Source organism: Pristis pectinata, chromosome 32 (genome assembly GCF_009764475.1).
Source record: "Pristis pectinata isolate sPriPec2 chromosome 32, sPriPec2.1.pri, whole genome shotgun sequence".
NCBI classification, from domain to species: Eukaryota; Metazoa; Chordata; class Chondrichthyes; order Rhinopristiformes; family Pristidae; genus Pristis; species Pristis pectinata.
In genome coordinates, this window is record NC_067436.1 from 21153033 (window position 1) to 21173991 (window position 20959).

A 20959-nucleotide genomic window follows, 5' to 3' on the forward strand; every position below is an offset into this window, starting at 1 on the left:
TCAGAAATGCAACATTTTCAATTATCTATTACTCAGAATAGGAACAGAAACTCTAATTGGTGGAATTGTGAAATCTCATTGAAGGGTGCTGATACATCCAAGCTTTGCAAAATGGAATGCCAAAATCTGTTGGGAGTGGGGCTAGTCTTAGCACGTGTTACTGTGTAACTAACATCTCTCACCACAGGTGAATAATGTGGATTTTGCAAATATCATACGGGAGGAGGCAGTACTATTTCTGCTTGACCTTCCAAAAGGCGAGGAGGTTACCATCCTGGCACAGCAGAAGAAAGATGGTGAGTTGCTTCCCTATAGCTATAAGCAAAAGTACTAAAATGGTTCACTATCCAGAGATGTAACCACTTGTTGAAAGGGTCTTGCAGATGTTTAGAAAAAGAACCCTGGTGAAAATATGAAAAAGCTGTGTTACGTACCAGCAACAAAAGAAACACACCGAGTCATGTATAAGTGTTAGAAACTATTTTATTAATAACTAATGATAAGAAAGGGAAAAAAAATGTTAGATAGTAAACATTAACCCCAAAAACTAAACTCGTCGTGTGTGTGTGTGTGGCAAATTCCCAAACTCCAAGTCCAGGAATAGTTCTCAAAGTTCAGTTCAGCAAGCCATAAGGTGAAACGTGAGCAAAGGCTTTTGCAAAACCACCGTTGACTCAAGAGGAAATGTAGAGAGAGAATAGAGAGAAATTACGAAATCCAAATGTTCCACGATGGAACCCATACGACACCTCGGTCACTGATCTCCACTGCTTTGTTCCAAAGTACCTGCCACCCCGAAAGGCATTCGAGACGTGGCCATCCACAGAAATACCTGTTTCCTTCTACAGGTTAATGACAAAGTGGACTCCACTGGATTATTCCAAAAATCCATACGTGGATTGTAGTGACCGACACAGTTATTGTTTATCATCCATCGATACAGAGGCCAGCAGGCAGTGTCTGTCTCTTCCCCTCTCTCTTTTCTGACTGAACCAAAACATCAGTCTGTCATTATCTTCTGCTGTTGTCATAATGATGCCACACACACTACTATGTCTTAAAGGGACATTCACCAAATAGTAACCTAATCTGTAATAGCTGGAACTACTCAGAACATTGGTCAACATCTGTGGAGAGAGGAAAACGATAAACATTTTCTATTTTTGACAAAAGCTATAGATATGAAGCATTAATTTTCTCTCTCTCCACAGTATTTCCAGCATTTTCTGTTTTTATTCCTGCAGATGATGAATAGAAACCATAATTTTGATAAACATGTTGGCAAGATGGAGGGTCTGAATGAACTATAATTTCTATTATTGTTGATATTTGCAATCTAGTCCTTTAATGCAGCACAGTCCATTATATTCATCATAAAATATTTCCTGTTCTAGTCTATCGACGTATTGTGGAATCTGATGTGGGTGATTCTTTCTATATCCGGACTCACTTTGACTATGAAAAGGAATCTCCGTATGGCTTGAGCTTTAACCGAGGTGAGGTGTTCCGGGTAGTGGACACACTCTATAATGGGAAGCTGGGCTCCTGGCTCGCCATTCGAATTGGCAAAAATCATAAGGAGGTGGAGAGGGGTATCATTCCGAACAAAAACAGGTGGGTGATGAGAACTTCCACTCAGTTGTGTTTCTCCTTTAGAATTCTGTGATTGGTTCTGTATGTTTAGGAAATTGTTGCTCAAACTAACACTGTTATAACACTTTGGTAAAAGGTTTAAATAGGAGCCACTGCTCAAACTAAGTTGAAAGTACAGCTGTTGAGAGATGGCATTCCAGCACCACGCTTTATATCTGATTCTCATGAAACCATTACAGAATATTAGAAAACTGTTTTATGGAAATCTTAACTTTTGGAAAAGGTAGTTAAGGAAAAATACAGCTTAGTTCCTTAATTTGGTCACTGGTTAGTGTTGAAATGTCTGTGTTGTTATCAGAGCTGAGCAGTTGTCCAGTGTGCAGTACACACTTCCCAAAACTGCTGGTGGCGATCGGGCTGACTTCTGGCGCTTCCGTGGACTTCGTAGCTCAAAGAGAAATCTGAGGAAAAGCAGGGAAGACCTTTCTGCTCAACCAGTTCACACCAAGTTTCCAGCTTATGAGAGGGTTGTGCTTCGTGAAGGTATTGATGAAAATGGATGATACTCCTTCCCTGTCCATCACTTGTTCTCAGTGGTAACATTCTACTTCAGAATTCAGAATGCTTCACAATTTTCTTTGGAAAGATCATTTGTATAACTGGTTGTGAAATGGCGTCAATCCATGATAAGTGTAAATAACATATAGGTGGTGCTCTAGGGAGTGGAGCAAGTATCCGTCTAAAGCATCGTGGAACACAAATGTTTTGAGGTATTAGCACTGGTATTGACTTTACTGGAATAAGTGTCCAGCACAGGTGTGGGTGGCTGAGGGTAGTATCAGCTGTGCAGGCACATCTTTGTAAACTTAATTGTGGAAGGTCGGTTGCAATTGATCTTTACTTGCAACAAGCTTCCTGACCCCATGAAGAGTTGAAGTTGTTTTTCAGTTAACATTATGTTAAGTTATTTATTTGAATGGGGATTTTTAAAAATGTTTTTCAATACCTTACCCTATGTACACTCAGATTTGGGAGGAGTAGCTGGTCTAAGTTTTTGCAGTGACAGAGCCTGGATGCTGGCACTAGGACCCTGCCGGTCATCCAGCCTGTGTGCATAGAATCAGACCCTTCCTGTCACCCAGCCAGAGACAGTAGGCCAAGAGTTCATAGCTGTCATCATGCCAGTAATATATATACATAAACTACTGACAAAATTATTTAAACGAATATACTTGAAGGCCTCCTTAGTCTGGAGTCAGTGCAACACTGTGCCAAAATAAATCCTGACATGATCTTGTATCTGCACACCTTTGGTTTAATTTTGGCCAATTGCCCTTGGACTTGTTGGTGATGTGTCTATGGATTGGATTAGCCCCATAATTCCTTCTCATGCTATCACTTCATCCTTTGTGCACAGGATATGGCCCTTGGCCTGAATTCTCTAAACTGATCTGAAAGGGTGTTAAAATGAAGTGTGCATGATTTTTTAAAAATTTATCTGTACAGTGTACTGTAATTAACTGTTTTGCATTGTCTTTTTAAAGCTGGGTTCCTGAGGCCAGTGGTCATCTTTGGACCCCTTGCTGATATTGCTCGAGAGAAGCTTGCCAGAGAGGAGCCAGATTTGTACGAAATTGCAAGTAAGTTTTTATTTTCTTCAGCTATGTTTCTGGGTCATGATTCAAGATGGAAGACTGTTCATAAGGTACAGTTGCTGTGACTCGATGTCACAGAGTCATAGGGCAGTACAGCACAGATAGAGGCTCTTTGGCCCAACCAGTCCATGCTGACCATGGTGTCCACCCATCTACTTCCAATTTCCTGCGTTCGGCCCATATCCCTCTCAGCCCGCCCCTCCATGTACCTACCCAAGTGCTGCTTAAATGATACTATTGTACCTGCCTCAACCACTTCCTCTGGCAGCTCATTCCATATACTCACCACCCCTGGGTGGAAAAATTTGCCCCTTGGGTCCCTTTTAAATCTTTCCCCTCACCCTAAATCAATGCCCCCTCATTTTGGGCTCCTGACCCTGGGGGGGAGAAAACTTACCGTCCACCTTATCTATGCCCCTCATGATTTCATAAACCTCATTCTCCTACACCCCAAGGAGTAAAGACCTAGCCTGGCCAACCTCTCCCTATAACTCAGGCCCTCTAGTCCTGGCAACATCCTTGTAAACTTTTCTGCACTCTTTCCAGTTTAACCATATCTTTCCTATAACAGGGAGAGTCATAGTCACTGCAGAGCCACAACTAATGTCACAGTGCATGAGCTGCACACATTTCTGCCGTGTCAGCAGTAAAATCAGTTGTACAGCACAGCCCATGGTGTCTGTGCCAACATTTTGCCCATTAACACTAATCGTCTTTATCTCCATCCCCCTTCTGCCTTGCCTACTTAAGTGTCTTTCTAAATGTCTCATAAACGTAGAGATTAAATCTGATTCCACCACATTCTCTGGCAGTGAATTCCTCTTTTTTTTTAAAAATAACTTTCAAATCTCCTTTAAACCTCTTTCCTCACTTTAAACTTGTGTCCTCTTGCTTTTGATATCCCTACAATGGGGAAAAGCATTCTATCAACCCTCTCACAGCCTCTCATAATCTTTCTTACTTCTATCAGGTTATTCCTCAGCCTCTCTTGTTCTGGAGAAAACAAGACCAGCCTACCCAATCTCTCTTCGTAACTAAAGTCCTTCAGTCTGGGCAACATCCTGGTGAATCTCCTCTGCACTCTCCAGTGCAACCACATCCTTCCTATAGTGTGGCGACAAGAACGGCACACAATACTCCAAGTGTGACGTGACTGGTGTTTTGTAAAGTTGCAGCATATTATCCTAACTTGTATTCCGCAAAGACAAGCATTCCATATACCACCTTCACCACCCTATCCACTTGTGCTGCCACTTTGACCCCTAGGTCTCTCTGTTCATCAACATTCCTTAATGCCCCACCATTTACTGCACATGTCCTACCCTTATCTGACTTCCCAAAATGTATTACCTTGCACTTATCAAGATTAGGTTCTATCTGCCAATGCTCAATCCAATTTTCCATATGATTTGTACCCTGCTGTAGCCTTGGGCAACCTACCTTGCTGTCCATAACAGCACCAATTTTCATGCCATCCACAGACTTACTAATCATACCTTCTACATTCAACACCCAAGTTAAGATACCGTATATCACAAACAGCAAAGGTCCCAGCACTGATCCCTGTAATACACCACTAGTCACAGACGTCCAGTCAGAAAAACATCCTCCATCACCCTCTGCCTCCTATCATCAAGCTAATTGTGAATCCTTTAAAATATGCATTTAAGATCAGGACCCTGCCTTATCAGATCATCCTCTCATTCCATTTGGGTGAAATTTGACAACACAATATTCTGCAGATTCACTTCAGAGTGAACTGAACTCATAAAAGTGTATAAAACCAGGAAATGCTGGAAACGCTCAGCTGGTTAGGCAGTATCCGTGGAAAGAGAGTTAACGTTTCAAATCAAAGACTTGAATCCTCGCCTGGAAACTCTTGGTGCTTTAACTTTGTGTTCCCAACATGCATTTCTTAAACCAAAATCAGCCCACATTTTCACATAGGAGTTGAATAAATGAGAATTCAAATAATTTGCTCTGTGAATAAGTGTGTTTTGTGAATCATTTGTGGAGAGCTGTGCCTGGGAGGAGGATGGACGGGAAAGCTATATTGAGGTTAGGGGGCAATGGTGTGATTGGTCTGTGACAGAGGGATAATACATGTGTCATGGGAGTGGAAATGAGTTCCTGTTGAAGAGCTGTCTCGTGGTTAAGGAAGATGATGTGGGGAGTGTTGGGGGGTGGGGGTACAGATATAGGGGACTGAATGAGTTCTGGCTGGAAGGTGCAGGGGTGGGCATGATTGGAGACAGCTGTGACCAGCTAGGTGAGGGTTGTGATGGGTATGTGAGAGCTGGCTAGGGGTGGGGTTGTGGTCTGGGGGAGCTGTGGCCTGGCTGGGGAGGTTGGGAGCAGGGGACCTGTCACCCAGGTGGGAGGAGCTGTGACTCCCCTGGGGAGGGGTTGGGGGTGGAATATGGTGGGGGAGCTGTGACCTAGCTGGGCAGGAGGGTGGTGGGGGAGCTGTAACCAATCAGTCCCCCTGCAGAGCATGCCCTTGCACCGATGGACTTTGAATTTACTCAATTACTGTTTGTTGATGCTCATGATTAAGCAAACAGTATTCAAAGAGCGAAGAAATGGTGAATTAATTAGTGATGAGACATAATTTAGTCTTTGCTTTAAATGTTTAGCTACTGTTTTCTTCTGTCCCAGGGAGTGAGCCCAGAGATGCCGGCACTGATCAACGCAGTTCTGGTATTATCCGACTACACACAATCAAACAAGTCATTGACCGAGTAAGGCTTCTTTCTGTCTCTACTGATGGAGCAATTTGTGATTGAGTCTGAAGTCAATTACATATTTCCAACTGCCTTTCTGCCATTTTAGGATAAGCATGCAGTGTTAGACATTACTCCAAATGCAGTGGATCGGTTGAATTATGCACAGTGGTACCCAATTGTAATCTTTCTAAACCCGGATTCCAAGCAAGGCGTTAAAACAATGCGGCAAAGACTCTGCCCTGAGTCTCGAAAAAGTGCGAGGAAGTTGTTTGAGCGTGCCATGAAACTGCGTAAGAACAATCATCATCTGTTCACGTGTGAGTATATATTACCAATCCTGACAAGTATGGCTTGCCTGTAAATTTGAACATGGCACAAGTAATGTCGATATTTTGTGTATATTATTCCAAGGTATTGAGGCTACCTTTAGACAAAGTTAATATTGTAAAAGACCTGACATGAATAGTTTGCAAGTTGAGAAGTTCTTGGTCAGCAAGCATAAGAATGAGACTTGGTGTAATTTAGAACTTGAGCTGAAAATTTTGGGTAAGCTCTGGTTCATGGAGAATGTGGAGTGGGAGGCTGTCTGGAGGTGTCAGAGATGTGGATAATGGTTTCTCTGCAACATTTGTTAACGCAGGTGAGAGATGGGTGACGTTACAGAGGAGATGGTTGGTGATAGTGAAGAAATGATTTATGAAACTTGTGGTTAAATAGAATGTGACAAATATAAATAGTCTGAGTGTCAGGAAATTGCCAAGAATAAGGTAAAGTTTGTGGGCAAAACTATGGCTTTACTTTTTGGTAATTGCAGCTAATTTTTGCTCATCTAAAACTGAATGTGGATAGACGTGACGATGGCAAGAGGTATCGAGAAGTGGTGATGAGGTGGTGTTGGATGTGCTCAGTATGCATGTTAAAATGAGCATGTGTTTTGAGATGAGAAATAGGGAGAGGCAATGAACAGACTGGGTCCAGATACCCAAAATAAAATCAAGCTACTCAGAACAGATGTGGGTTGTGATGCATCATCACTGCATTACCTCGTACGCCAAATGAAGTAGATCTTTGTCGGTGCTGTTTGTGTGTTAGCATTGTTCCTTTTTGTTTCACTTTAGCCAAGGTTGTTTGATCCCCAGAATAATTATGAGCTTGTGTTTGTGTTTTTACAGTTGTGTTGTAGGATTCTGGGTTAGTCAGGATCCCAGAGTGCTATAGTTCAAACTTTTTTTAAAAAAAGTTATCAATGGTCTGTTGTTCAACTTTTAAAAGTGCTGGGGTGAAATTGTGCATTGTTCCTATATCCATTTATTCTTCAGAATTTGATCATTCAGTGAATTTGTTTAGATGTGGTACTCTTTCACTGGTATTTCCTGCTGATTTTGGAAAGATCAGAAGGACATGCTGAGTGTACGTTGCAGCAGGAGCAGTTCACTGTTCATCTTCATGCCATGGCATCCACGATTCTTTGCACACAAACTCTGGTTCAGTGTGTAGGAAGTGTCTGGGCATTCTTTCTTTTAGAGCACAAAGGGTTTTTGGGGAAAAAGAAACACATTGTAACAGTTTTCTTGACTTCTTTTACAGCTAACATCAATTTAAATTCAATGAATGATGGCTGGTATGGGGCATTGAAAGAATCTGTCCAGCAGCAACAGAACCAGTTAGTTTGGGTATCAGAGGGAAAGGTATGAAAATTTCATTTGAGTCAAAATTGTGTACACTGTTATGCTTTTTAAAATGTCCCTTTTTTTTCCTCCTTCCCACCAAGCAGGAACTTGTGCCTGCCGAGCTCCTGCATTAACAGTTTGCAAAGCAGTTTGGGTAATGTGGATTGCCTGTTAATGTAGGGAAGTTCATCCTTCAATATTCCTTATTCATTGCAAAACAAACGTTTGTGATAATCTGCATCTGTTGTCTCTAGAGAAACATGTAATGAAATTGATCAAACCCTTGGTCTTTTAGTGATTGAAATGTGTGAATTTGAGATTCTGAAATATTCTAAAAGTGTAAGTAGCTGCAGAAATCCTCTTATTCGTATCATTTAGAAGGACAGAGTAAAAATGAAGCCATTCCAGTCAGAACCCAAATTTGAACATAGCAAGGACTAAATCAGCCAGGGGTCCTATGCCTGATGACTGCCCAGTGTCCATTTATGGAATTTGCTTTGTGAAGATTAACCTCTTGAACATTGTACTTGATCATTGCATTTCTCTGTCTCCTGATCCTAATAAAGTTCATAAACTAGAAGAAAAGCAATGGGCTTTTCCCAGGGCAACAATGGCTAACACAAGGGGACATAATTTTAAGGTGATTGGAGGGAGGTATAAGGGGGATGTCTTTTACACAAAGTGGTGGGTGTGTGGAATGCACTGCCAGCAGAGGTTGTGGGGGCAGATACATTAGGGACATTTAAAAGACTCTTAGATAGACGCATGAATGATAGAGAAATGGGGGGGGCTATGTGGGAGGGAAGGGTTAGATAGAGCAGGATAAAATGTTGGCACAACATTGTGGGCTGAAGGGCCTGTACTGTGCTGTAGTGTTCTATGTTAATGAAGGGGTTAAAGGTTAGCAACAAATTTGGTTAAAAAGCACTTCAGTTTGTTAATCTAGCAGATTCATAAATCCTGAAATGTTTCATTTAACTGACATGAAGTTTAATTGCCTGATGGTGCGCTCAGATTTTGGCTTATTTTTTGTGTAGGCTGATGGTACAGCAGATGATGACCTGGACTTGCATGATGACCGTTTGTCATACCTTTCGGCTCCAGGCAGTGAGTACTCTATGTACAGCACAGACAGTAGGCACACTTCAGATTATGATGATACAGACACAGAAGGTGGTGCCTACACTGACCAAGAACTGGATGAGACTCTCAATGATGATATTGGACCCACAGAATCTGCCATAACTAGATCCTCGGAGCCAGTAAGGGAAGATTCCTCCATGATGCATCCAGAATCTATGCCGCGAGCATTCCCATCTTTTCCGGCACAAATGCACAAAGTAGATCCTTCTGTCTATAAACCTTTACCTAATCAACCGGTGAGTTCAGCCTGAGACCAAAGCAGCAGGATTGAAATTTCATGAAAAATTTATTAAATGTATAGTATTCTATGTTAAGGAACATAGTTTGGAATAGGACATCTTGGAAAGTTTAAAACCTGATTTAAAGAGCAGCTTAAGTCTAGAAAATCATCCCAAGGTTGCGAAAATGGACACCAAGCCAAGTGAGGGCACCAATAGCTTAGTCAGAGAAGGCAAGGAGATTTGCACTGAGAATTCTGAACTATGTGGTGAGGCATTGAGCTTGCATGGGAGTCTGGAGTCGGGCATGTATTGTTCATGTTCGTTGAGGGTTGTTGGATTGGAGAAGAGGAAGAAAGATTGGGGTTGAGTCGTGAGAAGATAAAATCAAATGGAGAATGTATTTTTGTACTGTTGGAGTGACTAGCAGCCAGTATAAATCAGTAGTGACCTTGGCACTGTTTTCTTGTGCTATTTCATATCCCTTAATATCTAAAAAAAAATCTTAAGTTTCTGTCTTGAATGCTCATTAACCACAGGTGAGGTGCCAGAATACTGGAGGATAGCTAATGTTCCTTTATTTAAGACTTGCGTAAGGCATTTAACAAGGTCCTGCAGGGTAGGTTGTTCCAGAAGGTTAAGGCACATGGGATCCAAGGCAAGATGGCTAATTGGATCCAAAATAGGCTGGTGATAGGAGACAGAGGATAGTGGAGGATTGGAAACCTGTGACTCGTGGTGTATCACAGGGATCAGTGCTAGGAGTTTTTGCTGCTTGTGATGTATATTAACAACTTGGCTGTGAAGTAGGAGGTATGATTGGTAAGTTGTGGATGACATGAAAATTAGTGGCTTTGTGGATAGTGAGGAAGGTTGTGCAAAGCTACAGCACGATACAAATCAGATGGAAAGTTGGGGGGGGGGGGGGCGGGGACATTGGCAAGGGAATTTAATCCCCACAAATGTGTGATGCGTTTTGAGAAGTTGTATAGGGCTGGAACGTATACAGTAAAGATTAGGGCACTAAGGGATGTTGATGAACAGAGACCAAGGGGTCCAAGTTCCTTGAAAGTGTCCGCATGGGTAAAGAAGAAGTATGGCATATTGCCTTCATAAGTTGGAGCATAGATATGAGTTAGGATGTTTTGTTGCAAATGATAAAGCATGAATTTAAATTCCCTGGCTGCCATGGTGGGATTTGGACACGTCCAGTCCTCAGTATGCTGGTTTAGTAACAATGAATGTAACCATTCAGTACTGCACAGATCTTTTGATGTGAAATAAGGTTCTGGCATGCACCCAATTGATCCTTTGTGTTGCTGTCAATAAAGAATAAGCTTTCTGTCAGCCCATAATATACTGCCAGTGAGGTGAGACTGGCCGTGGTGTGTAGATGCAGAGATGTGCAACTTCCATTTACTGATTGATGAACTCCCTCCAGTAGTTGTAATTGATGGCAACAATCTGATCTTCAGGGAACTGGAATTGGTTTCATTGTCACTTGTACTGAGGCACAGTGGAAAAACTAGTCTTGCATTCCGTTCATTCAGATCAATCCATTACACAATGCATTGAGGTAGTACAAGGTAAAGCAATAACAGAATGCAGAGTAAAATGTCACAGCTACAAGAGAGAGTGCAGGTAGACAATAAGGTGCAAGGTCATAATGAAGTAGAGATCAAGAGTCCATCTTATTGTACTAGTTCAATAGTCTTTTAACAGTGGGGTAGAAGCTGTCCTTGAGCCTGGTGGTACGTGCTTTCAGGCTTTTGTATCTTCTGCCCGATGGGAGAAGAGAGAATGTCCTGGGTGGGTGGGGTCTTTGATTATGTTGGCTGCTTTACCGAGGCAGCGAGAAGTATAGACAGAGTTCATGGAAGGGAAGCTGGTTCCTGTAATGTGCTGAGCTGTATCCACAACTCTGTGCAGTTTCTTGCGGTCCTGGGCAGAGCAGTTGCCGTACCAAGAGTGATGCATCCAGATAAAAGTTGGTGAGTGTCAGAGGGGACATGCCAGATTTCTTTAGCCTCCTGAGGAAGCAGAGGTGCTGGTGAGCTTTCTTGGTCATGGTGTCTACGTAGTTGGACCAGGACAGGTTGTTGATGTTCACTCCCAGGAACTTTGATTCCTCTCAATCCTCTCCCCTTAGCACCATTGATGTAGACAGGAGCGTGTGCACTGCCCCCCTTCCTGAAGTCAATGACCAGCTCTTTGTTTTGCTGACATTGAGGGAAAGGTTGTTGTTATGACACCATGTCACTAAGCTCTCTATCTCCTTCCTGTACTCTGACTCATCGTTATTTGAGATACGGCCTACTACAGTGGTATCATCTGCAAACTTGTAGATGGAGTTAGTGCAGAATCTGGCTACATAGACATGAGTGAATAAGGAGTAGAGTTGGGGGCTGAGGACGCAGCCTTGTGGGGCACCAGTGTTGAGAATAATTGTGCTGGAGGTATTGCTGCCTGTCCTTACTGATTGCAGTCTGATAGTCAGGAAGTCAAAGATCCAGTTGCAGAGGGAGGTGTTGAGTCCTGGTCTTGGAGCTTGGTGATGAGTTTGCTTGGAATTGATAAATATTATGCATGCAAGTCTACAAATGTGCTGCTGCATTCTGATAGTTTTCCTCTTAATTGTGGGATCCAATCCTGACATTTGTGGTCCTCAAACAATGGAGACAGGAACAGTGTTCACAAGTCAGTGATACAACTTTGACAAGTCGGTTTAAGAACTTGAAATCTGCATGTGTGCGCGCGTGCACATGCATGCATGCCAATATGCTGTCAGTGTGTGCGTGTGCACCTGTGTGGTTAAACCCCTAGCTTAACAGACTTGTCCAAAGTTTAATTTCCCACAAATTCTATACTTCTGACCTCAGTTATGCTAGAGACGAGGAATTTCATTTTTCTCCGGTGTGTTAATAGTTTTCCTTATCTTTGATTGGAATGTAATTATAACTTTATAATGTGGTTAAGAATGAAAAGGTACAATTATAAAGATGTTATCAGATTAAGTAGTTGGATGATGTAAATTTGTGAATTTTTTATTAACTTCAGTTGCAGATTAATTTCTATTTTAATTTTAAGATTATTTTGATAAATCTGACTTGCATTGTGTGAATTATTTAAGAACAGTGCTGTAGTTAATCTTTCCCCTGAGGATGCACCTTGCAGGTAACACGAATTAAATTAAACTATCTAATTTTATCTTGGACGTTTCACAGAAAACAGATATTCTTCCTGCAGTACTCAATTCATCCCAGCAGCTTGAATCTATTCCTGTGGTGACTATGCCCTCTGCAGTCAATACCACAGTAGATCTAAACAATGTAAGACTCGAGGAGATGGCATCTCCTCCCCACAGCAGCCCTGAACCCCAGATCGATTCCTACAGCAAACCCAGTCCTGAGCCTTCTCGTGTCATTCATTCTGTCAGTCCTAAGGGGCTGACAGATCCAGAACCGACAGCGGCTCGAACTGCAGAACCAACAAAGGTACCACTTGCTGCAAACACTTTGCATGCCTACTGCACAGATCTTCTGCTTGCTAATGTTCAACCACCTGCTCTCGCTTTGGAGCTAATCACATTGCTGAAGTTAGAGGCCAGACCAAGTGTGTGGTAAGCAAAGTAACAATCTTTTATGATGGAGAGGAGGAGTTTGTGGTGCCCAAGCTGCTCAAAAGATGGTACTGACCTGCTTAATTACTATGCAATGGAGATTCTAATGAATATTACACAGGCACTAACTGGATTAACATTAAGCCTATTCTAAGTTTTCCTTTCTAACAGCAAAGTGCTTTCTAAAGTATTAAATTTTAAAACCTAATAAAAGTTGATCCAACTGAGAGTAACATCAGCCTCTCAATATTCCAGTGGATTAAGAAATTTTAACAGGGTTTTAACACTGATATAGTTGGTTTGGCCTATACCTTGAATGTTCTGCTTGTGCACCTTCCCTGCGATTGCTTATTTGCTTCACTTACAAAACTCTCTGCTGGGCTGGCACCTGTACCGATTGTGGACTGCAAGTAGCATTGTTGTGGCATGGTTGTAGGGGATCCTGCTCTCATTGAAGACATCAGCATTGTTTTTGGACAATTTATTTCACTTAATCCTCACAGATCTATTTCTGAATGAGTGTTTGGTCTGTTAACTGACTATCTCAAAATGTAGCCTTGAATTAGAGTTGTGTAGGTTCAGCACTTGGTCTGAATTGCATTCAAGTATAATCTTTCTATTTTTTGCTTCTGTTAATATCGAAGCTTTAAGTATTCTGTGCTGTGGGGAGAAAGTTGCATTGTCCTGAAACAACTGCATTTATAATCCAGTTCTATTCACAGACATTACTTTGATTTGAAAGAATATTTTGTAGATCATTGCATGAATACAACTCATTACAACTGTATAACTTCGAGTCACTGTTTAAAATTATACATTTAAAGTTCTTGATCTATGATTGTGAGATTGTGGTAGTTGAAAGGAGTTCCTGGTACACAAAGTACACGTGCAGCCATTGTTTTGTGGAACGTAAACTGCTAGGCCATGGCCTACGTCATACCTGCATCAAAGTTGAGGCCAAGCCTTTCCGCTACCTTGAGATCTCAGAATAGTTGTTCATGTTCCCTCGTGTAGGTGGCCACTGTTTAGATAGGAAAATTTGTTGTGAAGAGGTCAGTTTCCTCTTTCACTTTTTGATAGTGTATATATACGTATTAAAGAAAGAAATTGCACCAATTCAAAGCTTTCTTTGAAAACAAAAAGGCAGTTTTGCCTGCTTAATTGTTAATCTGATAAATTCATACATCTAACATATATTAGATGGCTTTTTAGTCTAATACTTGGGATAGTATTTTCTCTTGCTTTTTGTGTAAAGACTATAATTATAATCAGCTATGGGCAGTCATCAATGTTAACGTCTTAAAAGGTAAGTGACAATTTATTCTCCCCACAAGCAGGCTTAGCTTAATTCATCATCATAGTGATCAGGCCAGAACTTTGAGAGGGCCAGATATCAAATAGATAGTTTCCAAAGAACTTTTCAATCCTCATTTCCCAGTACATTCTGGACCAGATTTGGATGCAATTCACTGCTATGTTTTGTATACTAACCAGTTGAAATTCATCTATAATTTAGAACATAGAATTTGCTGGTTTGGGAGCTGAAATTTCATTTCATTTTCCTTTTTGATCATGTCAGCCGTGAGTTTCCACTCTGAAATTCATATTCCAGCATATCAATCTCTTTTTCAATCCAGTAATTCCTAAGGTACATCTTAAAACATGTCCATGTTACCTAATAAACTTACCAGCCAAATTAAAGTGCAATTGAAGCCAATCTTGTTTCATTGGCAAAATAACTTGTAGGAAGCAAGTTAAAAATTCAACAATAAAAATGCAAATATTGGAATTGAGAATAGAAAAGGATGGAAGCACACAGAGGCCTATCCACCTGTGCAAAGATGCTGTGTAATATTGATTCTGGATCTGCAGTTGGATCTTATGTTTAGACAAAGGATTTCGAGTCCATGTTCAGTTTTCTGTTCTGCAGGTGGTGATGGGGCCGCTGTGTATTTCCAGTCATATGTTTTGTTTTTTTGCACAAATACTTGCATACTGCTACAGAGTTTGATCCTTTTTGTTGTGTAGATATACCAGAAGGACTTGTACAATGATGAACTTCCAGGGCACAATTATGACATCATGCAGCCAGGAGGCAACCATTCTGTACTGAGAACTGATAAAGAACCTCCACAGCAAAACAGAGGACATGAGCAACAGCAGCATTTTGAGGAGCAACCTTACAGACACGAATCGCAAGCAAAATACGAGCAGGTTCCTCCAAGTTATGGTTCTGGTTTGCATTATGATGAAAATCTGCCCAGTTACAATGACAAGTGGCCACATTATAATGAAAAACACACTCCATACCAACCTCCTTACTTTCAGGACCAGGATCCACAAGACCATGAGCCAAAGCATCAAGAACATTATCCAGATCGTGCCTACCAACCACATCACGAAGAGCCACCACCTTCAAGCCACGAGAACAGACTGCCACGTTATGATAAGCCACTTAAAAATTACAAGCCACCTCAGCCGCAGTTCAGTGATCCACACCTTCATGGCTTTGATCCTCGTCCTCGATATGAACGTGGTCCACAGGTTTTTCACCCACCAGCCCCCAGATCTCCAGAACCTCAGCAACAGTATTTTGACCCCCAAGTCCGGACCTATGACCAGGGCCCATCTCAAGGCTACAACTCCCTCCCCCGGCAGTTTGAAATGGTCCATAACACGGATGCCTCCTTTCCTCCTCCTCCACCTCCTCACACTAAACCTGCTGAATCCCTACATTCTGTCAGTAAACCACACCCTCCACCACCAGGAAAACCACAGGTGGAGGATGACGTGGATCCAGCAATGAAGCCCCAATCAGTTCTCACCCGGGTAAAACTCTTTGAAAGCAAGAAATCTTCTTCAATGAAGAGCAAGGACCCAACTGAAATGGCACCACTAAGGGTAGGTTTTAAAATTTATTTTATGCAGTATTGTTTACACTGCTTTTGGTGGGTACCATGGTGTTAAAGATGAGCTTTAGACCTTTTTAAGGTAAGCTGGAATGTTTGCACTAATTTCTACCCTCATTTGATTTTATACCCAATATTGCCGTAAGGATTCAGTATGAGGGGACATTGTTAATGTAACTCATCCCCGGCTACTATTTTAAAGCATTTTGGCAGACTACACCACTGCTGTATCTAAAAATTTCAGATGATTACATTTTGATGTACTGACCACTTTCTTTGGGGTAAGTTATTTTATCTATATTTTTAAATGTGTTAAATGCCATAAACGTGACTTTTCCTGACATTTTCACATCAAGTATTTGTACAAAAGTGGGTTTCACTGGTTAGGTGAAATAGTTTTTTCAAGCCTGCTGCTTTGACTGATCTAGTTTTGGTGTTGGATTTCTGAAGAGCATGCCTATTGGCTGAGTGCATTATTAAATGATCCATTATTCCGTAAATGCTAGAATTTGGAACAAAATCAAAAGAACCTTTTTTGTATACATTAGAGCAAATCTGACAGCACCTGGAACAACAGGCTGATCTGGGGAAAGAGGCTGATGGAATGTCTTCCTATTTTTCAAAACTGACATATCTACATATTCCTAACATTTTCTGACGAACATAGAGTAGTACAGCACAGTATGGGCCCTTCAGCCCATGTTGTTCTGACCTATATAAACCTACTCTTATAATCAGTCTAACCCTTCCCTCCTACACAGCCCATAATTCTCTATTTTTCTTACATCCATGTGCCTATCTACAGTAAGTCTCTTAAATGTCCCTATTGTATCAGCCTCTGCCACCATCCCTGGCAGTGTGTTTCCAGGCACCCACCACTGTTTCAAAAAAAAAAACTACTTCTGACATCTCCCCTAAACTTTCCTCCTCTGACCTTAAATTGATGTCCTCTGGTATTGGCCATTGCCGTCCTGGGGAAAAGGTGCTGGCTATCCACTGTATCTACGTCCCTCATAATCTTTTGCACCCCTATCAAGTCCAGCTCTCATCTTGCATCGCTCCAAAGAGAAAAGCCCTAGCTCACGCAACCTTTCCTCATAAGACATTTGTTCTCTAATCCAGGCATCATCCTGGTAAATCTCCTCTGCACCCCCTCTAAAGCTTCCACATCCTTCCTATAATGAGGTGACCAGAACTGAACATAATACTCCAAGTGTGATCTAACCAGAGTTTTATAGAACTGCAACATAACTTCACAGCTCTTGAACTCAATCCCCCAACAACTGAAGGCCAGGACACCATACACCTTCTTAACCATCCTATCAAAGCAACTTTGAGGGATCTATGGACTTGGACCCCAAGATCCCTCTGTTCCTCCACACTGCTAAGAAACCTGCCATTAACCTTGTACTCCACCTTAAGTTCGATCTTCCAAAGTGTCTGGATTGAACTCCATCTGCCACTTCCCTGCCTAACTCTGCATCCTGTCTATGTCCTGTTGTAACCTATGACAATCTTCTACACTATCTGCCACATCTCCAACTTTTGTTATCTGCAAACTTACTAACCCATCCTTCCACTTCCTCATCTAAGTCATTTATAAAAATCACGAGCAGGGGTTCCAGAACAGATCCCTGTGGAATGCCGCTAGTCACTGTCTTCCAGCAGAATACTCTCCATCTACTACCACCCTCTGCCTTCTGTGGGCAAGCCAATTCTGAAACCGCGCAGCCAAGTCTCCGTGGATCCCATGCCTCGTGATTTTTCTGGATGAGCCTACCATGGTAAACCTTGTCAAACACCTTACTGAAGTCCATATACACCACATCCACCACTTACCTTCAATTTGTTTCGTTACGTCCTTGATAAACTCATTTAGGCTTGTGAGGCATGACATGCTCATCCAAAGCTATGCTGATTATCCCTAATAAGACTATGCTTCTCCAAATGCTCATAAATCCTGTCCCTAAGCATCCTCTCCAATAGTTTGACCTCCACTGATGTAAGACTAACTGGTCTAGAATTCCTGTGATTATCCTTATTACCTTTCTTGAACAAGAGAACAGCATTTGCCATCCTCCAATCCTCTGGTATCACTCTTGCAGCCATGGAGGACGCAAATATCGTCAATGGCCAGCAATCTCTTCCCTCGCTTCCCATAGTAACCTGAGGTATATCCTGTCTGGCCCGAGGGACTTATCTATCTTAATGTTTTCAGAAGCTCTGACAGTGCCTCTTTCTTAACCTCAACATGCTCCAGCACATTAACCTGTTCTGCACTGATCTCACATTCACCCTGGTGAACACAGAAGCGAAGTATTCATTAAGGATCTCCCCTACCTCCTCCGCCTCCAGGCTCATGTTTCCCCCTTTATCTCTGAATGGTCTTACCCTCACTCTTGTCATCCTCCTCTTGGTATTGGTATTGGTTTATTATTGTCACTTGTACCGAGGTACAGTGAAAAGCTTGTCTTACAAACCAATTGTACAGGTCAATTCATTACACAGTGCAGTTACATTGAGTTAGTACAAAGTACATTGATGTAGTACAGGTAAAAATAGTAACAGTACAGAGTAAGGTGTCACAGCTACAGAGAGTGCAGTGCAATAAGATGCAAGGTCACAACAAGATAGATCGTGAGGTCATAGTCCACCTCATTGTATAAAGGAACCATTCAATAGTCTTATCACAGTGGGGTAGAAGCTGTCCTTAAGTCTGGCAGAGCAGTTGCCGTACCAAGCTGTGATACGTCCAGATAGGATGCTTTCTATAGTATGTCAATAAAAGTTGGTGAGTGTCAGAGGGGACAAACAGAATTTGTTTAGCCTCCTGAGGAAGTAGAAGCGCTGGTGAGCTTTCTTGGCCGTGGCATCTACATGATTTGACCAGGACAGACTGTTGGTGATGTTCACTCCCAGGAACTTGAAGCTCTCAACCCTCTTGACCTTGGCACCATTGATGTAGATAGGTACATGTACACCACCCCCTTTCCTGAAGTCAATGACCAGCTCTTGTTTTGTTGACATTGTGGGAAAGGTTGTTATCATGACACCATTCCACTAAGCTCTCTATCTCCTTGCTGTACTCCGACTCCTTGCTGTTTGAAGATGCTGGCTACAATGGTGATATCATCTGCAAACTTGTAGATGGAGTTAGAGCAGAATCTGGCCACAGTCATGAGTGTATAGGGAGTAGAGGGCTGAGGATGCAGCCTTGTGGGGCACCAGTGTTGAGAATAATTGTGCTGGAGGTATTGCTGCCTATCCTCACTGATTGCGGTCTGTTTGTTAGAAAGTCAAGGATCCAGTTGCGGAGGGAGGCGTTGAGTCCTAGGTCTTGAGTTTGGTGACAAGCTTGCTTGGGATTATTGTATTGAAGGCAGAGCTGTAGTCAATAAACAATAGTCTAACATAGGTGTCTTTACTGTCCAGATGCTCCAGAGCTGAGTGTAGGGGCAGGGAGATAGCATCTGCTGTAGACCTGTTTCAGTGATAGGTGAATTGCAATGGGTCCAGGTTGTCTGGTAGGCTGGAGTTGATGCGAGCCATGACCAACCTCTCAAAGCACTTCTTCATGTATGTGTAGAATGCCTTGGTGTTTTCCTTAATTCTACTCGCCAAAAGCTTCTCATGCCCCCTTCTAGCTCTTCTAAGTCCCTTCTTAAGCTCCTTCCTGGTTACCTTAATTCTCAAGAGCCCTGCCTGACTTTTGCTTCCTGACCTGTAAGTATGCTTCCTCCTTCCTCTTGACTAAATATTCCTTCTCTCTTGTCAACCATGGTTCCTTTACTTACCATAGTCTCCCTGTCTCAGTGGGACAAACCTATCCAGAACCCCATGAAAGTGTTCCCTAAGTAACCTCCACATTTCTTTAGTGCATTTCCCTGAGAACATCTGTTCCCAATTTGTACTTCTAAGTTCCTGCCTAATACCAGTGTAATTACCCCTCCTCCTCCAATTAAAAAAGGAGCCCATATTGTCTGCTCTTATCCTTGTCCGTGGGTATGCTAAGGGTCAGAGTTGTGGTCACTATCTCCGAAATGCTCATCCACAGAGGTGTGTCACCTGACCAGGTTCATTGCCTACTGCTAGATCCAGTGTGGTCTCTCCTTTAGTCGGCCTGTCCATATACTGTGTCAGGAATCCTTCCTGGGCATGCCTAACAAATTCTGCCCCATCTAAACCTTTTGCACTAAGGAGCTGCCTATCAATATTAGGGAAGTTCCCCATGATGACCCTGCTAATTTTTTTTTTGCACCTTTCCAAAATCTGCTTACTTATCTGCTCCTCAGTGTCCTGATGGTTATTGGGGGCCTATAGAATACTCCCAATAGGGTTGTTGTTGTCAAGGCCCCACTCAAACACTGACCACTCCAAAATGGCCATTCTGCTTGACCCTGATTATTTTTATTGGCTGCTGCTAATTAGCCAATCAATTATTAACCAACAATTTGCAAGTGTGCCTCTTTTTAGAGTCCTGTTCAGTGAAACTCCCACAAGTCCCGAGATTTACCTCCTTTATACTTGTACTAAATTGCATTGTCACAGGCCTTTTGAGCTAAAATATTTCAAAACAAAATTGTTTACTTTTTGATCAATGTCAAATGGTTTGATTTGGTCAGTTTCCATTCGGGAAAACTTGTTCTCTGCTGTTTGAGCTGTGTTCCCAATGGTGATGTCAGATCCATTGACTGCACTGGAGATTTGTCACTCTGGTGATAGACTGTTTTCAACTGTCTTATTGTTTAGCCGAATCATCATTGCTGTTGTATAATTGCAAATAATTTCACCTGTTCATAGTTACACAGTACGGAAACGGGCCCTTCAGCTTAACGGGCCCATGTTGACCAAGATGCCCCATTCAAGCTAGACCCATTTACCAGCATTTGGCCCATATCCTTTTAAGCCTTTCCAATCCACGTACTTGTCCAACTGTCTTTTAAAAGTAATTGTTATTGTACCTGCCTCAATCACTTGCTCTGGCAGCTCATTCCACATACCACCCTTTTGTGCAAAAAAGAAAAAGTGCCTCTCAAGTTCCTTTTTCCCCTCTCACCTTAAACCTGTGCCCTCTAGTTCTTGATTTCTCCCAACCCTGGGAAAAAGACTGAGTGCATTCACCCTATCTATGCCCCTCATGGTTTTGTACACCTCTGTAAGATCACCTTTTAGTCTCCTATGTTCTAAGAAATAAAGTCCTAGCCTGTCCAACCTCTCCCTGTAACTCAGTCCCTCAAAATGACAACGTCCTTGTAAATCTTTTCTGCATTTTTTCTAGTTTAATAACATCTTTCTTATAGAAGACCAAACCAGAGTATTGTGTTCAACCAAAATTGAACACAATACTCCCAAGTGCAGCCTCACCAATATCGTGTCCAACCACACCATGACCTCTCAACTTAATGCCCTGACTGAAGAAGGCCAGC

The 20959-nt window shown here is 42.1% G+C and overlaps 1 protein-coding gene across 7 annotated transcripts in view; it reads left to right on the forward strand.

Moving 5' to 3' along the window:
- The window catches only part of tjp1a (tight junction protein 1a), a 127782-nt gene that overhangs the window by 81760 nt on the left and 25063 nt on the right, over positions 1-20959 (forward strand). For 5 of the 7 annotated variants that reach the window (XM_052042449.1, XM_052042450.1, XM_052042453.1 and 2 more), the window contains exons 12-21: positions 188-296; positions 1395-1614; positions 1952-2136; positions 3138-3233; positions 5907-5989; positions 6081-6291; positions 7562-7662; positions 8682-9023; positions 12230-12499; positions 14653-15525. In XM_052042449.1, coding sequence (XP_051898409.1) covers positions 188-296; positions 1395-1614; positions 1952-2136; positions 3138-3233; positions 5907-5989; positions 6081-6291; positions 7562-7662; positions 8682-9023; positions 12230-12499; positions 14653-15525 — 2490 coding nt within the window. The remainder of the gene's footprint in view (positions 1-187; positions 297-1394; positions 1615-1951; positions 2137-3137; positions 3234-5906; positions 5990-6080; positions 6292-7561; positions 7663-8681; positions 9024-12229; positions 12500-14652; positions 15526-20959) is intronic. The other 2 variants (XM_052042455.1, XM_052042454.1) reach the window with 1 other exon arrangement.